At 34.9% G+C, this 19,785-nt stretch overlaps 1 protein-coding gene across 2 annotated transcripts in view; it reads left to right on the forward strand.

Moving 5' to 3' along the window:
- The window catches only part of ATM (ATM serine/threonine kinase), an 82,507-nt gene that overhangs the window by 39,108 nt on the left and 23,614 nt on the right, over window positions 1-19,785 (forward strand). For both annotated transcript variants that reach the window (XM_067289966.1, XM_067289972.1), the window contains exons 31-46: window positions 106-270; window positions 545-677; window positions 3,270-3,365; window positions 4,802-4,973; window positions 5,402-5,543; window positions 6,300-6,476; window positions 6,930-7,107; window positions 10,357-10,444; window positions 10,810-10,965; window positions 11,940-12,048; window positions 12,839-12,927; window positions 13,023-13,125; window positions 14,201-14,349; window positions 15,896-16,000; window positions 16,525-16,644; window positions 18,297-18,531. In XM_067289966.1, coding sequence (XP_067146067.1) covers window positions 106-270; window positions 545-677; window positions 3,270-3,365; window positions 4,802-4,973; window positions 5,402-5,543; window positions 6,300-6,476; window positions 6,930-7,107; window positions 10,357-10,444; window positions 10,810-10,965; window positions 11,940-12,048; window positions 12,839-12,927; window positions 13,023-13,125; window positions 14,201-14,349; window positions 15,896-16,000; window positions 16,525-16,644; window positions 18,297-18,531 — 2,217 coding nt within the window. The remainder of the gene's footprint in view (window positions 1-105; window positions 271-544; window positions 678-3,269; window positions 3,366-4,801; window positions 4,974-5,401; window positions 5,544-6,299; window positions 6,477-6,929; window positions 7,108-10,356; window positions 10,445-10,809; window positions 10,966-11,939; window positions 12,049-12,838; window positions 12,928-13,022; window positions 13,126-14,200; window positions 14,350-15,895; window positions 16,001-16,524; window positions 16,645-18,296; window positions 18,532-19,785) is intronic.

Genomic DNA, 19,785 nt, shown 5'->3' on the forward strand with positions numbered 1-19,785 from the left:
AGTTTAATGGAGCTTAGGAGAATACAAACTTTGTAACCTAAATAAGGGATACGGCTCAAAGATGTTTCTTTATCTCTTTTCTTTCTGTTTACTTTTTATTTTCAGGTCCTAGGCTTGTTGAAGTACCTGGTGATAGATAATAAGGATAATGAAAATCTGTACCAAGCAATCAAATGCTTAGATCCTTTTCCTGAATATCCTGCTTTTAAAGATTTGCGAGCAACTCAACAGAAAATAAAATACAGCAAAGGAGCATATTCTCTTTTGGAGGTAATTGTATTTTAAATTATATCTCATAGCATAGTGGCTGTAATGCAAACTTTTGAATGAAAAACAATTTTCTAGTTATATGATGTAATTGAGAAAGATTTAAATTAGACATGTGGATTATTTTGTTCCTGTTTCAGAAACTGGGATGCTGGTAGGTCTCCATTCCTACTTTGCATCTGTTAATATCCACATTGTGAACTGCTGAGAAACATGTCTTCTCTTGAAGCCTTTATTTGTATGCTATATATGCTTAATAAAAAATGTTGTTTTGCAGGAAATTAATCACTTTCTCTCAGTTAGTGTCTGTGATTCACTGCCCTTAACACGCCTTGAAGGACTGTATGATTTACGCAAACAATTGGAACAATATAAAGATCAGATGAAGGATCTCCTGAAATATTTCCAGGGTACAGATGTCTGATTGTTTTATTTTTTCTGTATCTTGTTTTAGATGTGTAGCCATATAACCCAATTCTAATTTGGCATCAAATGTTTTACTGTTCTCTTTTTTTTTATGTTTAGCAATGTGACTGTATTATAACTTCTAAAGCGTAACAGAATGGCATGTATTATTGATGCAAAATCTGAAATATCTCTTACAGAGCATATTATAAATATTATAAAACGTGTTATGTGACAGAGATGATAAAATATCCTTCCAGTTTTTGAATGGGAGATGTACGATTGCGAATGACCAGAATATGTATAATATCTTATATAAGTATGTTGCTTTACAGCTACTTAATGAGTTTCCTTGTACATGAATCTCTCAAGTATTATGAAGCTAGATTCTATTAAAGGCACAGTAAGATTCTATTAAAGGCACAGTATTTTTGGAAGTAAACCTCACTGAAGTTTGAAAATGGTAGGATTTAGCTTATCTGAACCTCACCCAGTGTTCTTTTCCTACTGTTTTTACCCCTTAGTCCAGACCCAGTTCCTTCCTATTTTGATTTTCAGATGCTTGTACCAGACCATTTCACTTTTCTCCTCTACATCAGGTCTTTGTCTGCTTGTGTTACCAAATGACTGGAAGATAAAGAGAGCTGATGTAATTCACTGTAAATAAGTACAAAGTAAAACATGGGGAAGAATAGTAGTCTGTCATAAGGCTGTGGTGTAAGTGCATTATGTCCCCACATCTGGAATATTATTTGCAATTTTAATCTCAAAATTCTCTTGCAAAGAGAATTAGTAAAATGGCAACAAGCCTGCATGGAACAACTTCTGTCAGAGGAGCACCTGAATAATCTAGGCCTTGTACGCTTGGAAAAGAGATAGAAGGGGAATACAGACAGGTTAATGAACTGATGAATGGTATGAGGAAGCTGAACAGGGAGCAGCTACCACATTTACCACAATACAAGAACCGATTAAAGCATCTGGAAGCAAGTGGACAACAAGAGGAGGAACATCTCTTTCTCTAACAAGATACAATTATATCATGGAACTTCCTGCCACGTATTGTGGAGATCAGAAGTGTAATGGGCTTTAAAAGGAGTTAGCCATATCTCATAGATAGGATTAGGTAAGAAGATCTCAGAAATCCCCAGTCTGCTGATCAGCTGAAACTGAGAAGTGCTTAGTCTTGCACTGTTGGAGGCATGCAAGCTGGCTCAATGGGCCCATTGCCTTGACTGTGCCTTTTACTAAAAATCTGTATTAAGCACTTTAAAATAACTTTTTTTTTCCTGGGTTGACCTGATTGATTTCAGGTGTTAAAAATAAGAAAAAAATCCAGTCAGTGATAAAGGCTATAAAACTGTAGACTGAAAGATACATTTAAGAAATAACTACTGCAGTTTGGCCACATGTGCATTCATTTTTCCAAAGGCATAAAACAAGCATAAATGCAATTTCAGGTTTCAATTCCAAACATTAGAGCAACAGGGATTTTTCAGAGAAAATATTGCTACATTTTTCTTTTAATTTTTTTAGATAGGCAAATCATCATATTTTTTCCTAGGCCCTGTTCCTGGAAAGAACAAAAATATTTCGTTTGAAATATTTACTAAAAAAAAAAAAGACCTCAGGCAGCAAATATACATGGAAATATAGAGTTTATAGTTTGGCAAAGAGTTTATGATTTTGCAAAGGTAATTAGGTAAATAAAAACTAGTATGTAAGTAGTAAAAAATGGTAATTATAGGCAGTAACAGTCCTACCACTAAATTTTTATAATACATTTTTTGAAGTGTAGTGAAGTATATAGGTGATCAAGGAACTGGTTTGCAGGCCTCATTAGTTATTCTATGTGTGTTTGATGCCACTTGTACAGACTTTGAAGAATCTACCAAATTATGACTCAAATCTAAAATACATATTTTTTTAAAAACTAACAGTAGTTTTTATGAACGCCAAACAAGGTCTACTAATTATTTTTTCAGCAGCCATCAGTATGTTTATGAAATTTGACATTTTTGCATTCACACTCACAGTTGAGTGAATGAGAAGATGTTTTTTTTTTTTCTTTACATTCTGTTAGACAAGATTTATTAGTTGCCTTCAAATGTTGAATACAATTTTTTAGCTGATGCTGAGGGCTGTGAATTTGCAGGCAGAAAGTGTTGTTTTGGGATGTTTCCTGGGATCGGGTTTTGAACAGTCACTGATGATATTAGCTTGAGTGCTGTCACTGGAGTGATGTAGTACGACTTCACTGTGTTTTGAATAATATTGTTGTTTTAATTGATGGTAATATTTCATGTATGTAATTATTATTTCTACAGCAAAACACTGAAAATAGCATTTGTATGTTCTAGTTATGGGGATTCTTTGGTATAGTCAAAGTTACAAGTAGAAATTTTTTCAAGATGTGATGAATAGGAAAAATGAATAATTTTTATTATGAACTGTTTAATACCAACTTGCTTCAACATTAATAATGCATGTTGACATTTGTAGGTGCAAGTTATTAAAGCAGCGTTTTCTTCTAATACGTTCTCATTACAAATAACACAATGATGTTTTGTGGGTTTACTTTTCTTTCTGAATGATAGAAAACCCAGAAGACTCTGCCATAGTGAAGCTGGTGGTGAGCTTACTGCAGCTGTCCAAGATGGCAGTCAACCATACAGGGGAAAAAGCTGTGCTAGGTAAGTTGATTAGTCCCACAGGTGTCCTAGGGCTGTCATTGCAAACCCAGGTTTGTAACTGTGCTCAATGGTATTTCCCACAGCTATTTTGCCATTGCTGCCAGAGGTAACCATCAGGGATGTCCAAATGGGTGATATTCTTCTTTTCAGTGACTATATTTTACAGCTTTGACTAATAATGTAAATTGTCATCAATTTACACCTTGGTATCTCCTATTGGCAAGAAAAAGGAGTCATCTACCATTATATGGGTCACTTTCTTAGACTGAAAAATAATCAGAAAAAATGAAGAGAACTTCTCTGAAAATTTGGAAGGCATATTTTAGTGGAATTTAAAATAAGTGTTGGCCATCTTAAAACATTTTCTCTACTATTAAAATTCTTCTCACCAATTACATTGAGCACCTAACATTTCGTTCAAAGGACCAAAGCAAAAATCCAAATTCCCTCTTCCCCAAATGTTAGATGTCTAAAGTAGGCAGATACAGGAGTAACGAGAACATTTGCCTTAGTATATTTTTCGTCTGAAAGTCTAGTAACAGATACTCAAAAGTGCTGAGCAGCTGCAGCTCCCATTGACTTGGGCATTAACTTCTTGCTCAGCACCTCTGCAAGCTGTATGTTTCAGTCTCTTCTGCATTATGTTTCCTTAGATGATTTGTTAAATTTAATTCATAACTCAACCGGTATATCTTCAGTTTGTTCTTCATTTGCTGTGGTGGTCAAAGGAATGTTGTAGAAGATTGAGAAGTTTCAAGCCACAGTGAAGTGCAGACAAGCAAGGATAGCTAATGCTCCAAAATGTGGCGAATATGAAGGAAGGAGCAGGGAAATAGATATATCTAATTTTGGTTCCTTTCTAATGAAACTTTTTTTTTGGTGACTATTTTCAAAGTCATTCTTTTTTTTTTTCTTGTATGTGTTCTTCTCTTTTTATAAAGTGTTTTCTTTGTCTGGAAAGCACGTGAGGAACATACTGGTACATCATTTTATGTAAAATGCAGGTAGTAATTCTTATCATGCTTACAGGCTACTGTGTTCATGTTTATCATGTGTTTAGGAGATGAAAGATGAGTGTCTCTTGTTGCTGTTATTCCGATCTTTCGCATTTATCTGTTTTTTACACATACCTTATTTAAGCAAAAATCGAATCTGTGTCTGTTTAAACCGCAAAATCAAGAGCCATAGGCACTTCTAGAAAATTGAGGTAGATGGCAAAAACTGTATTATTTATGAGTCTTAGGTTGCAAAACTTGTCTAAATGAAATTTTAATCCTAATGCTTCTCAGATGATTATTTATAAATCTCTGCAGTTTTTGACCCCATAATAATCTCAGTTGTAAAAAAAGTTGTTATTAATTGATTAGTGACAACGACTTTTTAGGGTGAGACCATGCTTGAGTGTGCATAAGACATAACTTCACCTGCATTTGCAGAGGCTGTTGGAAGCTGTTTGGGAGAAATAGGTCCCATGGACTTCTCCACCATAGCTCTTCAGCATACTGAAAATGTACTGGATTCTAAGGCAGTGGACCTATTTGAAGATAGAAAACTTCAGTGGGTCTTCGTAATGTTAACTCAAATAAATATCGCTTTGACAGATAATTGGTGAGTATGCTTATTTATTTCATTTATTTAGTTCAAGGCTTAAGATGAGCCATTAAGCTGTACTAACATCTTTGAAAGAGACTTTGGATCATATCTGTTAATGCCCAACTACATGCTTCTTCAAGGTTCACATTATTTATCCAGTCAAGCTTAGATGTTTCATAGAAATTCTCTGGTTAGGCTCAAGCCAGATAACCTGTTCTGTGCTGTAGTACTAACTTGTACAGAGGATAGTAATGTCATAAATACTGAAGCTTTGCTTTGTAACAAAATACGAGATTGCATATCCTAGTCATTGTAGTTTTCTGATTTGGAGCACACTTTGTTGTTCGATTGTGAAATTATTTGTCTCATACATTTATGAAAGTGCTATTGAAAATAAAACATGTTAATGAGATAACACGACACTGTGTATGTTATTCTTTCAGTATTGATGTTAGAGCTGCTGCTGTTTCCTGTTTGAAAAACATTTTAGCCACCAAGTCTGGCAGTGAATTTTGGGAGATTTATAAAAACAAAGCTGATCCCATGTTAATCTATCTACAGCCTTTCAGAATGTCTAGGAAGAAGGTACTTTTGATATGCCTTATTTATATGACATAAGAGGTTGGGAAAATGAATGGAAATATATTATAAAAAAAAAAAAAGGTGAATTTGAAAATATTTACAGAGATAGGTTTTGTTGAATCCAAACCCTAGTCTTTTTATTGCAAATATGATTGCTTTTTTACATCTTCTATTTCATTTATTCTTAGGGAGACCTGATTTTGTACTTAATACTGATCCTGAAAATCAACCCTAATATTAAAAAAAATTGGACAGTAAAGGAAATCTTTTGAGGATTGGACTCTTAGGTCCAAATATGCCAGCATTTGGGGTTTCTCACTGTCTCTTAAGAAATTACCAGTTTGACATTAGAACACTGCGTGTTTTCATTATTATATGCTTTTTGATTACTTTGTAATCTAATACATACTTTATCAGGATTCCAGCATCATTTGATGCAAATACTTATTGGAAAATATGTCAGAAGTAAAGTTGCGTAATTGACCATAAATCAGATATTTCCAAATGTTCAAGCTTTTGATTGGTAACCTAAATGTAATGTCTGATATGGCTGTGTTGATATTATCGGTAAAATCTTATTTTCAGTATTTCCAGACTTTCCTGCAAAACTTTGCTCATTTGCATGAACAAAGTTACTGTTGTCACTTAATTCAAGTATAGTTGATATTTAATGTGTTTTAATCTGCCTAGATTGCAGTGTATTTTTTTAAGATCATGTTGCATTTATTTATATTTGTAGTGTATGTGTTTTCCTTCCAGTTTTTTGCAGTACCAGCTAATGATACGGAGCCTCGTTCAGAAACTTTGGATGATGCAAATCTGTGGATTCCTCTGGGAGAAAGTCATGAGACCTGGATCAAGAGCCTAACTAGTTCAATACTGGACAGTGGAGGTGTGCAAAATGAAATTCTGCAGTTAATGAAGCCACTCTGTGAGGTAAGCCTACATTACATATAAACTTCTATACAATGTCATACACAAAAATATGTGATGGCTCATGTTAATATTAAACAGTGATTTCTGCTATTAAATCACTATTTACTTTTAATGGTCATACAGGTACTGCAGACACCAATAAAATATGTTCTTCAAATATGAGATTTGAGAGATACTTATAGTTGAATTTTATATGACTACTTTAACTGAATGTCAGTGTAACTTTATTGAGTGTTTTATGTATTTGCATATTCCATGTTGTTTCTTAAGCAGTAGATACTTGTTTTGAGTATTTACCAGTTTTGTGTCTGAATTGATAACTTTTTTCTTTTTAGTTTTGTCATAAAGTAAGAAAATAGAATGACCAGTAGGCTCTTGAGTGTGCTGATAAGCTGAGAAAGCAGAGAGTTTGGTTCCTTTTCTTAGCATCTGCTGTGCATATATACGTTCTAGGTGAAAACAGACTTGTGTCAAACTTTACTTCCATACCTGATTCATGATATCCTTCTTCAAGACTCAAATGAATCTTGGCGAAATCTTTTGTCGGTGCAAATCCAGAAGTTTTTTACAGCCTGTTGCAGATTTGCCTCATCATCCAGTAGATCTACTACACCACCAAATTCTGATTCAGGTAATGCCGTATTTTTCTTTCAGATGAAAGGGGGATTCTGGTTGCAAAAAAGTTATTTTCTTCTGATATCAAATGTATGATGCACATTTGTTTTAGGCAGACAGAATTTTGGAAACTTTTGTCCAATTTTTCACTATTTTTCTTTGGAGAGATCGGTAATTTTGGAGTTATTCATTGGCAGGACCCAAGTACTTTCTCCTGTATAGCTTCTTTCCTTATTCACGACTGGATAATGTTTATTACTTGCTGAATTCAGATGTGATCCAATGTTGTATGCTGAAAGACTAAGCGTGGACTGTCTTTTAGAGTGACAAATTGACAGTTCAATTTTTCCCATGTTTGATTGAATAACGGCAGTTTTCACCTGGATTTTCCTCTTGAAAAAGAGACTAACCTTTGCTTGAGCTTCTGCCTAATGCTGGATATGGTCTCCCTGCACAGTGAAAAGACTTGCTCTGCACAAGCAGAGTGGAAGGGAGCTGTAATCCAAAAGAACTGTGGCTGAGTCTGAGTAATGCAAGAAGTTCCATTTGAAACAAAGCATATGCAAATTAAGCCAGCTGGTGTCTTTTCAGGTTAGATTGTGGTTGGAGTGAGTGCAAATCTGTGTAAAAGAGAAGATCCTCAGTATTAGACTGTGGGAACGGTACACACACATTTTCAGGAGCTGAAATCATGGATTTGTCTCATTTGTGCGTGTCCCGTACTTAACCCAAATCTAATAACTTCAAGTTAATATTCTTTTTCTGTGCAGTAGCTTCTTTGCGTTACCTTCCAGCTCCCTTCTTCTGCAGTGACAAATCACCAAAGGAATGAGTCTGTAAAGTGTCTTGCAGTCTCTTTACAAGCAAGTCATGCAAGCTCCATGTTACCAGAGAGGTGAAGGAAGCCTTTGTATTGCAGTTTGTATTAAGGGTGGTGTAAATGAGCCTAATGGTACTAGGTGTGTTTTAAGGTACATTTGTAGACACTGGCTAGTCTGGACAAGAAGACTGGACCAGTATCCTTTCAGATTTCTGGAGTCAGGTAACAAGCTGTTCCACAATCAATGTATTTGTATTTATGTCCCACTTTGTAGGAAAGAAAAGTATCAACAATTTTCTATTTCCTTCATGTAAGTAGCCAGGGAAAGTACTGCACAAATATATGCTCAGGCGTTCAGAGTAGACCAAAATGTGCTTTAAAAAATATGAAAGGATTTTCGAAGTTTTGTAAACCTCTGGTTAGTTCAGTGAACCAGTGAGCGAAAGATAGAAGTCTCTTCAAACATTGTGATTCTATGCAAAGAATCTTACTGAGGCAATAAGAGCAATATAAAGGAAATGTAAAAGCCTTAAATGCAGTTCTTCAGAAGAAAAATTTTCCCAGTACTTAATATAAACAAATACATGAAGTGGCATACAACTTGTCTGTATGTTTTCCTTATGGGTAAGCTGGGGATGCAGTAGGCAACAGTGCAAAGATACTTTTATTCCAAAGTTGAAATGATAACATCAGCAGTAGCCAAAACAAAATTTTTAAACATCCAGTCACTACCTGTTACTTCAAGGAAAAACTCTTACCCTACCAAAATGGACAGAAAAATCCTTCTAGAAAACTGAGATAAATTTTCATTCCACTCCAGCAGAATCCACAGTGTGGCAAAGAAAGAGCAGTTAGACATGAGAGTTCAATGTTTCTGAACATGAATCTTCCTTTTGATTCATTCTGGAATGCAAGTTCTAGGAATTAGCTGTTAATCTTGGCAATTTAAAGCATAAATTGTGTGAACGTTGTGCCAGTCAATGCTCTGCCAAAAAAGGCAAACCGACTTGTAAATGCCAACTGCTTGACAAGAATCAGACACACCAAAATATAAAAATGAAGAATATTCTGGACTTAGTGCATGTCAGTCTGGCCAGAACCATGACTCTATTGCCTCTGTTTGTAGAAGATCTGTAATTTTTTGTTGAATTAGTCTTTTCAAAATACATGTTCAGTTATTTCTTCTTAGGGTTTAGAATTTCTGTCTGATGCCATGAAAAAGCATATGCGTGAAAAATCAGACAATGTGTATGCTTTTTGTTAGCAAGTATGAACAGCATGCTGGCAGCCTGCACAGTTATTGTTTTAGTCATTTGATCTGTAGTTCAATCCTGAAGAATAATTCTTTTCTTCTGGTTTTCTTGGTCAGTGCCTTTTTCTTTCCCCAACTCATTGATACTTTTTGGTGCCCAAATATAATTCAGATAAAAATTTTAAGTTATTCATCTGATCAAATTATGAAGGAGGAAGTAGAAATCTCTTTGGGGCGTTGACTGTACGGTGTCAGCAGAATGCACCCTGCCCATTAGAGGCTAAGTCTATATTAGCAGGTAGCGCAGTGCAGTGAGAATGGACCTGGAGAGCAAAATGTCATAGTACATTGGGTACGTAGACTCAGGTGTTCCCATTGTATGTATTTGAGGTAAAGCATGTGGACTATGACTTACAAAGATGGAGTTGCCGTTCCCTCTGTAAGTCTTGGAAAACAGCAGAAAGTAAGCTTTGTTTTCCATTTGTTGGAAGACACTAGATGTCCAAATATTTCTTTGTTATGAGGTTTTTGGTTTATGTAGAGGAAATTTCTAGTTCTGTGTCTTGTTTTAGTATGGTAGTAATTAAACCTTTGCTTATGCTTTCCCTGTTTCCTGCTTCTTCCTTTTTATCAATTAAAAATGTGCAGAAAAATGAGAAGATTAATCCACACTGTCCAGATGACCAGAATACAATTTGTAGTCATTTGAATTTTTTTTAACCAAGAAGCAAGACATGGACATATAAATTCTTTAAGAGTGTGCATGTATCTACTGTTTTCTGTATAAGCATATGCACTCTATAAAATCTAAAATAAAAGCTACTGATCATTATTTCTGCAGCTTTGGAATATCTTTCTATGGCTTGAGCATAAGAGAAGAGCTCTGTTACCGAGTTTTGTGCAACAGTGTTGGATCATCTCTGAATTCCATAAACAGAAATATCATCTGCAAATTGTGAATGAAGAAAGAATTTGATAAAGAAAACTGCAGTATAAACTACTATTATGTCACTAATTTCAAATAAGGAGGGGAAATAGAAGTAAGGGGTTTTGGTTGAACTATTAATTTAATATTGGAAATGCTGTCCAGGAAAGTTGTTAGTTACTCTTTTGAGTACAAGACAGACCTTTCGTCAACAGATATATTATGGTACATGCTCATAATGTTCTCTCCTTTGAAATACACATCGTAGAGCAAGAAGCCCATGTTTTTAGAAGTTTGGATAAAGTATCTCGACGAACCATGCTTGCTGTTGTTGATTACCTAAGAAGACAAAAGAGGTGAATTATACCTTTCCAAAATGTTGCTTTAACTTAATTATGCCTGTTCTCCTAAGATCTATCGATGCACTGGATTAAGGAAGATAAATGTCATAGAGAATATGTCAGTTAAAAGAATAAAGATATAGTAGTGACCTTTTATTTATTATAGGCTTGATATGGCTAGCATTTAAAAGGTTCTAACTATGCTGAATGAGTTTTCTAGAAATTTTTTGTCTGATGGGCTTTAAATGACATTGGTATGGGTATTTGGGGTTTTAAAATAAAGCCTTTTGCAGGCTAATTTTATGGTTAGAATGGATTTATTTTGTTTAATGTCAGAGAGAAGGTCTATTACAACGATATTAAAATCTTTACCTAATCAGGTCTGTTTCAGGTACAATTTTTGATGACAGCTTCTGGCTAGATCTGAATTACCTTGAGGTTGCCATAGCGGCTCAGTCTTGTGCTGCTCACTTCACAGCCTTGCTCTATGCGGAAATCTACGCAGACAAGATAAATAGAGACAAACAGCAGCAAAGGTACAAGGCTTGAGGAATGCGGTTGCTAGATATTTCATCAGAATGGATCATGTGTGTCTCAGTAGTGGTTTGTTACAGGAAAAGTCAAGGAAACTTTTTAAAAATGCTTAGTTGCACACACTGACTGTGAAAATATTTTTACTAGACCTTCAAAGTGATTTCAACCCTGCTAGTTTGCTACCTGTGACAAATTCAAAATCATGTTACTTTGATTGCTAACCAGAATGTGTTCTCAGTAGTGTGTATCCTGGAGCAACTTGGTGAAAACTAAGGCTTCTGGATATTAAAGTGTATTAAATATCACTTTCTAAATGCAACATTTTTCAGATTCTAATTCTAGTAATTATTAGTATGTTATGGTTAAATTATGTCCAAAAATAAAGCAAGCGGAGAAAGAAACTACAGAATCATGAACAGGATTATGCGGTTTGAACTTTCATCATTTCATAATCTTTAGTGTGGAAGGGAGTGATCCATATAAAAAGAGCTTTCTTATGTAACGCACAGTTATCTTTGTCTTCCGGTCTAGGAAGAACCAAATATAGAACTAGCTTAATAGCTTTTTTTGGCCGCAAAGGCAGCGAGCATATAAGAAAAATATGGTTGTTAGCACAGATATTGTATAGTTCTTTTCATCCTTTCCCAGAAGAGAGCATTTTTGCTTCAAGCATACACAAAAGCACCTGAGCAGTTTGATTTAATAAAAGATAAAGAAGATTACAGGTTTGTGCCTTCCCCCCCTCCCCCCCAAACCCACATCCTTGATGAAATCCCTTGACGTTGATATATTCTCAGTTCAACTGCTCTGCTCTGTTGTGCTGGCAGAGGACCATTTTGAATAGCCTGGAGACATAACAGGGCTGATCTTGCATGTGGTATTATGTGCCCCTTACTTTTTAAGTGTTGCTTCGGCATTTTCTTAGTTCTTTGTATGAAATTTCAGTTAGCTTTACCTGTTCAAACACTTCTTGTAGGTCTTCTTTCAAAGCAGCTAAAAGTTTGACATTTGAGGAAGAAAGTCAAAGAACAACTATTACTATTTTGAATGAAAAAAGTAAAGAAGAAACTGGCATAAGTTTACAGGTATATATGTGTGTTTAATAATCTGAAAGCAAACCTTTCTAATATAATTCCAATAGTAGTTTTCATTTGACTTGAAAGCAGATCTGATTGAACTTCAAAAACTGTGTTTAAAGGTTTTCCCTGTGCTCTATTTGAGAGTGAACTCAGTGGCCTTGATTGCAAGTTAAATTGATTATTTGTTCACTTGAAATGGTAATTGACTGGTAAATTGTAAAACATAGCAAAACAGACTTTGCTCCCCAAAAGAACTGACCTCATCATCATAGCCAGCCAAGTGGAATTTTTGTTTTGTCAGAGAGACGTTACATTCATTAAAAATGAGCAAGTGAGTTGGTGTAGCGAGCTGTAATAATTAAAATCCTAGTAATATAATCTCCTAGAAGTCTACTTAATACATAAAATCTGATTCAGTAGCCCTAAGTTATTTCTTTCCGTAGTTCATTCTTCCAAAGCTGCGTTCGCTTATTTTTAAAATACACTTCTCAGCTGGCATGTCTGATACTTGTTCAGTACTACTGTATTTTGCTTTTTTGACCAGTCTGTGTAGGAGGTAGTGCTGTTTTTTAATATTTTAGTAGAAAAAATAGTTAGTCTAAAGAGTTTGGTAGACTACAGAACTTCATTTTTCTTCCTGTGATGATAGCAGGTTCAGGTGTTGCATAAAGGAAAATTAAACGCTACTAACAGTATGTTATGTGTAAGGACCTGCATCTATAAACCTGTATCCTGTATATACACCTGAGCTGAACTGGTTCCAAAAGAGGTATTTCTTTGTTATGGTGTGTTCTAGGACCTTCTCATGGACATATACAGAAGTATAGGAGAACCTGACAGTCTCTATGGCTGTGGTGGAGGAAGAATGTTACAGCCATTAGCACGGTATAATTTATTAATGTTCTTATGTTCTTTAAAATCACTGCTTACATTTATTATTAAGGAATTTAAATTGAAAGCTTCTTTTTAACTTACAACAGGATAAGAACATATGAGCATGAAGCAGTATGGGGAAAAGCCCTTGTAACATATGACCTTGAGGCGAGCCTCTCTCCATCCACTCGCCAGGCAGGGATAATAGAGGTAATTTTCTTCTGTAATAGGAATTGAATGTAGGAATCAATATCCATCATAATCAGAAACATTTGTAGTAATTACAAACTTGATTTAGGACTAAAAGAGGTATCTTTGGACATCAAGTCCAGTACCCTGTGATTATAGGCAGCCAAACTGTATAATATAAGACAAATGAAGATTCATCCTGAAACCACTAAGATTTCTTGTCCTCTTCTAACCCATAATCCCCATCTTGGGTCATCAACTTTGTGAAATAATTCAAAATAAATATATTTGATTTTATTTAGAATTTGGATACCTCATTAAATTGTAGGATGTAAAAAGTAATGTTTTGCCTTCTAATTTTTTAAATCTCTACATTATGGTGACTGTCTTACTGAAACTGCAGTATTTCAGATAAAATAAATAAATAGAACTGACGTCTCATTTTGATCACTTAAAAATATGTCACCTTTTGTAATCTAAAAATGTTTACACCAGTTCTGTAACAACATAGCAGGGGTAAATGTCCTGTGCCCTGCATATCTGTATTTCCCCTCATTTCATTTTCCTATGATACTTTTCCTACCCTAAATTGTTTAGTATCACTGTTTGACTTTCATTGTGTTTCTCCTTCGTAATGGTTGCACTCATTAGCTGAATAAGTGATCAAGATTATAAGGTCGCCAAGGTCTTCAAATGGAGAGGAGTTTAGAGTTGCAGGAAACATTTTCAAACCCCTGCCAGGGCAAACAGTTCATTAAGAAGTAAAACCAGTTTGGGCTTACTCCCCAGGAGTGATGGAATGGAGAAATGTAAACAGATAACTCATTTCAAACACGTCACAGAAATTTTTTTTAAAGAATACCAGCTCCAGTAATAGGGAAACCATCTTCTGTGGTTGCCGTGATCAATAGTGTGGTTAACAGTCTTCTAAAAAGTTTTCATCTTACATATTGCTGAATTTAGAAATAACCTTAGTTCTGCCTTACCTGCAAAGGCTTCTTTGGTACCAAACTTAAAAAAAAAAAAAAACTTTTAAAGAAACAATTGATATTATTAAAGGAAGAAAAGCAACTTTCAGTAATTTTGTGAATTACAGGCTTTGCAGAATTTTGGGCTTTGCCATACTCTTTCCACATATTTAAAAGGACTGGAACATGAAAACACTGAATGGTGTGCAGAACTGCAGGAAATACGCTACCAGGCAGCATGGAGGAATATGCAGTGGGGCCACATGTCTTCGGCCAAGTAAACCAACTTATTTTTTTCCTAGTTCTTTAAGTGAAAGACAGCGGTTTCAATTCCAGGCAAAAGGAAGATATTAGAATATAATTTCTATAAAGCAAATCAGTTACCTTATCTTAACCATTGAATTGAAGAGCAGTTTGTTTCACATACAGCTGTCTAGTTTGTATATGTATCAGTTTATATTATCCTGGTAAGCTGTCTGCTTTTATTTCTTCTTTTTGTTTGTTCATAACTCTCTCTTAAATGCCCTTCCTAACTGAAATTTTTCATTTTTGACTCAGATAGTAGATGTACCTAATTAAGTATGAAGGATAGATACCTTTTAACGTTTAATTCATAAGCAAATGGGGGAAAATATTACTTGTTAATCCATAAGAGGTCATCAAGAACTGAGTAAGAAAACACCAGTTTTGGTTCATGGCTGCTCCCTCATAAGAAGTAATCTTTTCTCTTGTGTAATATTGTATACCTGGCATTAGTTATTTCATATGACTGGCAGGATATAATGTGAAATCTGTCCCTTCCTAGTACAGCTGCATCATCACACATTTTATATATAGAATAGGTTCACTACATTTTGGCAAAAGCAGAAGTTACATCATGGAGTAATTCAGTGGCTTCTTCTACAGTAATGTTTAGTAGTCAGGAGGATGGAGGATTTTCTCATAGGCTTCCTACAGAGACGTGTCTAGAGGACAGGCTCTCGGTGCAGTCACATTCTCTTATGCTGCACTGTCTGAAGGTAGCTGTTGTTTAGAAGCACCTGGAGGACTTCACAGACATAATATCCTGTTTAAGAGCATATGTCATGCCATGGTCGGCACAAACGTCAGCTGGTGGACTCTCGTTGTTCCTGGGTTAGGGGTTAGAGTAGAGACATGCTATTCTAAGGTTGTAGCTGTGTGTACAAAATTTCATAGGCAAATGGAATATTCAGACTTAATACAGGAGATGCAAAAAGCAACATATAAGATGAAAAGAGAGAGAAGATGGCAGGACAGAGAATGGTCAAGGAGAAGAAGAAAGAAAAATGAAAAGGGCATGAAAGAGAAATCTGGATAGGAGGAATGTATACAGCAAATGAGTTCAAACACTTCAATTTTTTGTCCTCTGTTTTTTTCTCTGTTGTCTCCTTTTAAAAAATATTTCTGAAGTTAAATATACAAAACTGATTCTAAGCTGAAGAGACATACATACATAATGCATATCTTTCAGCATAATACTGTTAAAATGTCTTTTAATAACTATTGTACATTTGTTTTTGTCATATTTTTGCTATAACCTTGAATGTATTTCTCCTATATTCCAAACATTTTGATAATTACTGTTTTTTCTTTATTTTAAAACAACAGCTTGATTTTATAAAACATTAAGTTAGATTTACATTTGTTAAGTTAAAAGGGTTACATTATTATTTTTCTTCATGCAAAGCAGCAATCCATCCAGCCACAGAAAAACTGATAAAAATATTTATCATAAAGCTAAAATTGACTGCTTTGGAGAAAAATACAATTTTCCTCTTATTTTACTCTATTTTATTTTTAAGAAGGGAGACAGGAGGACCAGGGTACCATGAGTCATTGTATGATGCTCTTCAGTCTTTACGAGATAAGGAATTCTCTGCTTTCTATGACATTCTTAAAGATGCCAGGTAAAAAAGCAACTGTGTGAATATTCTGTTGTTAGAGAGGCGACGTGTGTGTGTGTGTCTCTGTGTTTGTAGTCGCAAGTAATGAATACAAGAAAATTGTAGGGTTTTGTGTGTTTAAATAAAGATTTATCCACAGAATGAAATTACTACTTTTGGATTGTAATTTCATTTCTAGATTTTTTTTTAAATTAATATTGTCTTTTATGCATCTACAATTTTTGTGTTAGTAGGAGGTACATTTCCTGTAGTATGCATCCCTTTCTTGGCAGCTCGCTTATATAGATTTGAATGCTGACTAGTCTTTTTTAGATCAGCTATCACATACGCTTTGGCGTTTATATACACTTACCATATTTTCATTTATTCACAAACTTAATTTTTTTAACTTTAATAGTAATACAAAGTAATTCTGAACTGAATAGTTTTGCTACTTAATTTCTGTTCACTGTATGGAAATTGTTGTGGGTATTTGGAATTATTTGTGGATATTTAAAAAAATTACTATTTCTCTGTTAAATCCATAGAGTGAAGGAAGTAGAAGAGCTGTGCAAAGGCAGTCTTGAGTCTGTGTATTCATTATATCCAACTCTCTGCAGACTACAGATAATTGGAGAGTTGGAAAATATAGGACAGCTATTCTCCAGGTATTTGTTTAAGCTTCATTTCATACTCCTTTTCAGTTCATAGGCCTGACAAGATCTCTCTCACTTCTTGCTGTCACAGTTTTTTGTTTTGCTTTATAACACCCTGAAACCAGTCTAGTTTTAATAATTTGGTATTGTGCCAAAATTGTAGTTTTAAAATGTCCAGCTTTGAATAATTTTTATCTCCAGACCTTCTCAGCAAATGTTCAGATTCTACAATTATATTGGCCTTTTTTTCATTAAACGTCTTCCACTAAAAAAGTTAGTGAGGTAGAGGGCTACTTACACTGATAATTCCGGGCTCTTTTTGACCTTGAATTCCCAATTTGTTCTGTTTTCTGTGCATTTGCTTTCTAATCTGTTCTATGAGACATTCAATGTCTTTATTTGTCTATATTACAAAGTCACTGCTAAATCAAGAATCAATATTAGTAATATTTCCTGTTAGTACTATTTTTTTCAGAAATTCCAGTATTGTGCAAGATACTGTACAAAGCTAACAAGAGAAAGGTTCTTTCCCATATAGTTGAAAAAAATAAAACAACTTAAGTTGGCATATGTGTGTGACAAGTATACAAAAATTTCTTTTTAAAGCCTAGACGAGGATTCTTGATAATCAAGTCTAGCACACAAATAAAACAACCTCATAAAATGTTATTCATAAGCATCTCATACTCAGTCTTAAAAGTGTTATGAATTTTGACTCCACTACTACTGTGGGAAGGCAGATCCGGATCCTCTTTATTTCCAGACTGTATTTACTCATGGTCTAGTTTTAATCATTTGGTATTGCGTGAGTATTGTAATTTAAATGATTTTTTTCCTTTGAGTTCCCTGACTTACCCCACGACAGCAGTCGGATCTCCTAGCCCTTGCTTTGCTAAAGTAATTGAGTCATCCTCTTCTAGTTTCCTTTCTAAAAATGTTTCCCATTCCCTTCGTTCTTCCTCATAGATCTATTGAAAGCTCTTTCAGTTTGAATTCTTCAACATGGACCAAAATTACTATCTGTATTGTAGCTAAATTCTTAATATTGCTTGTTAATCATAGGAAGGTATTTGTCTCTGTAGTGCTGTAACATGTTATTTTTTCTGTCATAGTTGTATCAGTAGGATAGCTTATAGTCATCCTGCAGTCATTTAGCATATCTGGGACTTTATCAGCCTTTGCTATTTGCAGTTGATGAGCCTTATAACAAAATCATACATACTAATGAGAAACTACACAGCTACAATGCCACATTTTTGTATTTTATTCTTATTTAAATCTTTACATAGAATAAAAACATGATCTATATAATTAAATAAGTATCTTGGTCCTCTAATATTTTGTGTAGCCCTGTGGCCTTATGAAAGTGATTCCCTTTGCTGATAGTTTTTTAATGCTATAATTTTTTATATTTAATCAAGAATGATAACAGTGGAATTGTTCGCCCTACCAGTGTTGATCTCTTGATCCTCATGCTTGTTAAAAAGGGAAGTCTACCAGTTCATTCTGCTCATTAATCATTGCAGGTTTTTAGGGACTGTGTCTTGTTTTTGAACTGTAGATTGTGAACTACCGCTTTAGGATACTTTTGTTACTCATCTTGTACTTCACAAATATTTAGTGAGAATTAATAACAGATTTTTTCATTTTGGTAACAACTGCAGATCTGCTACAACGCAACAACTGAATGGTATGTATCTGAAATGGCAGAGACAGTCCCAACTTCTCAAGGACAGTGACTTCCGTTTCCAGGAACCTATCATGGCACTGCGCACTGTAATTTTGGAGATCTTGCTTGAAAAGGAGAATGAAAATACCAAAAGAGAATGCATTAAAGACATCCTCACAAAGCATCTAGTGGAGCTCTCTAAATTGGCAAGAACTGCTAAAAATACACAGGTAACAATTTCTAGGAAAAATCAGTAACAGATGCTTAGGTTTTGAGTTTATAAAGAACTTGATTTCTCAATAGTGCTAAAGATTAACCATATTCTAAGTTTATTCAGTGAATCAATTATTTGGAGACTAAAGCTATGTAGAACTTGCTCATGACTTCTATTTGTGGGCATGTTTTCTCATTTTTGTTCATAACTGTAAGTCTCTGTATGAAGCAGATAATATTAAATTGGATTTTTTACCACAAAATGCTCTTATAGCTTTATCACTTTATTTTGATACAGTGGTATATTTCCAGCTGTCACTCGCACAAGATTGTTCTAATGTTCCAGCTTAGAGTTGCAGGAAGAACTCCTTTGTATCTGTATCTTTGGTGTTGCCTTCAAGGGATTATATCCTCAAAGCACCAAATATCCCTCTGTAAATGACCTATTAGGATTTGGAATTATCAGTGATGCCTGCAGCTGCCGATGCTGAGAGCTCCTTTTAGGATCCAGTTTGCCTTGCCTTGTTCCAACTAGTGCATCAGAAGCAGTAACTCAACCAGAATTGTAGAGCAGCACCATCTTCCTAGCACCTCTGAAGGAAGTAATTCCAGCCAAACATTTTACCTGGAAAGTTGATTAACATTTCACATATGCGAAAGTATGTTAAAATTTGATTTCAGAATGTTTGCAACTATTTTCATGAATAATGATGAAATCAGTAAAATAGTTGTCTTGGATTTCCTTGAGAGGTTTACTCAATGCCTTCAGAATTGTTTGGTAAATTTACTTAATTCTTTTTTTTGTCTCATGCCTACCCAGCCAGTAATACTGTAGTGATGAGTGTCCTGTAGGAGCTTAAATAGAAATTCTTATTTTTTCAGTTTGACTTTTAGTTACAGAAAAAGGTTAAGGTTGGGGCTCTGTATTTTGGGAGGATGAGAAAGTTCTGAAAGATCTGTCCAGTGTGTTTCTGAAACGCTGTTGTTCCAGCCTCTTCAGTACTGCAGGCCACATGCTGCTTTTGAGGCGCCTTATCCATCTCTCAGACTGTGTGGTGATAATCTTTTCCTTTTGGCACATCAGTAGTTGACAGCTTAAAGGGTCTGGGTGTGGGCAAGCTGTTAAGGAAGCACTCTGTGCAGTTAATGGCTTTTCCTTCCTGCACTTTGGTGCTAACACCAGCCATCAGTAGAAGGGAGAGGGTGCCAGACAGAATCGTGATACTGACCACTGGTTGAAATACTCTGTTTTCATTTATAGGCTTTCTTAC

Source organism: Apteryx mantelli, chromosome 1 (assembly GCF_036417845.1).
Source record: "Apteryx mantelli isolate bAptMan1 chromosome 1, bAptMan1.hap1, whole genome shotgun sequence".
In the NCBI taxonomy this organism is placed as follows: Eukaryota; Metazoa; Chordata; class Aves; order Apterygiformes; family Apterygidae; genus Apteryx; species Apteryx mantelli.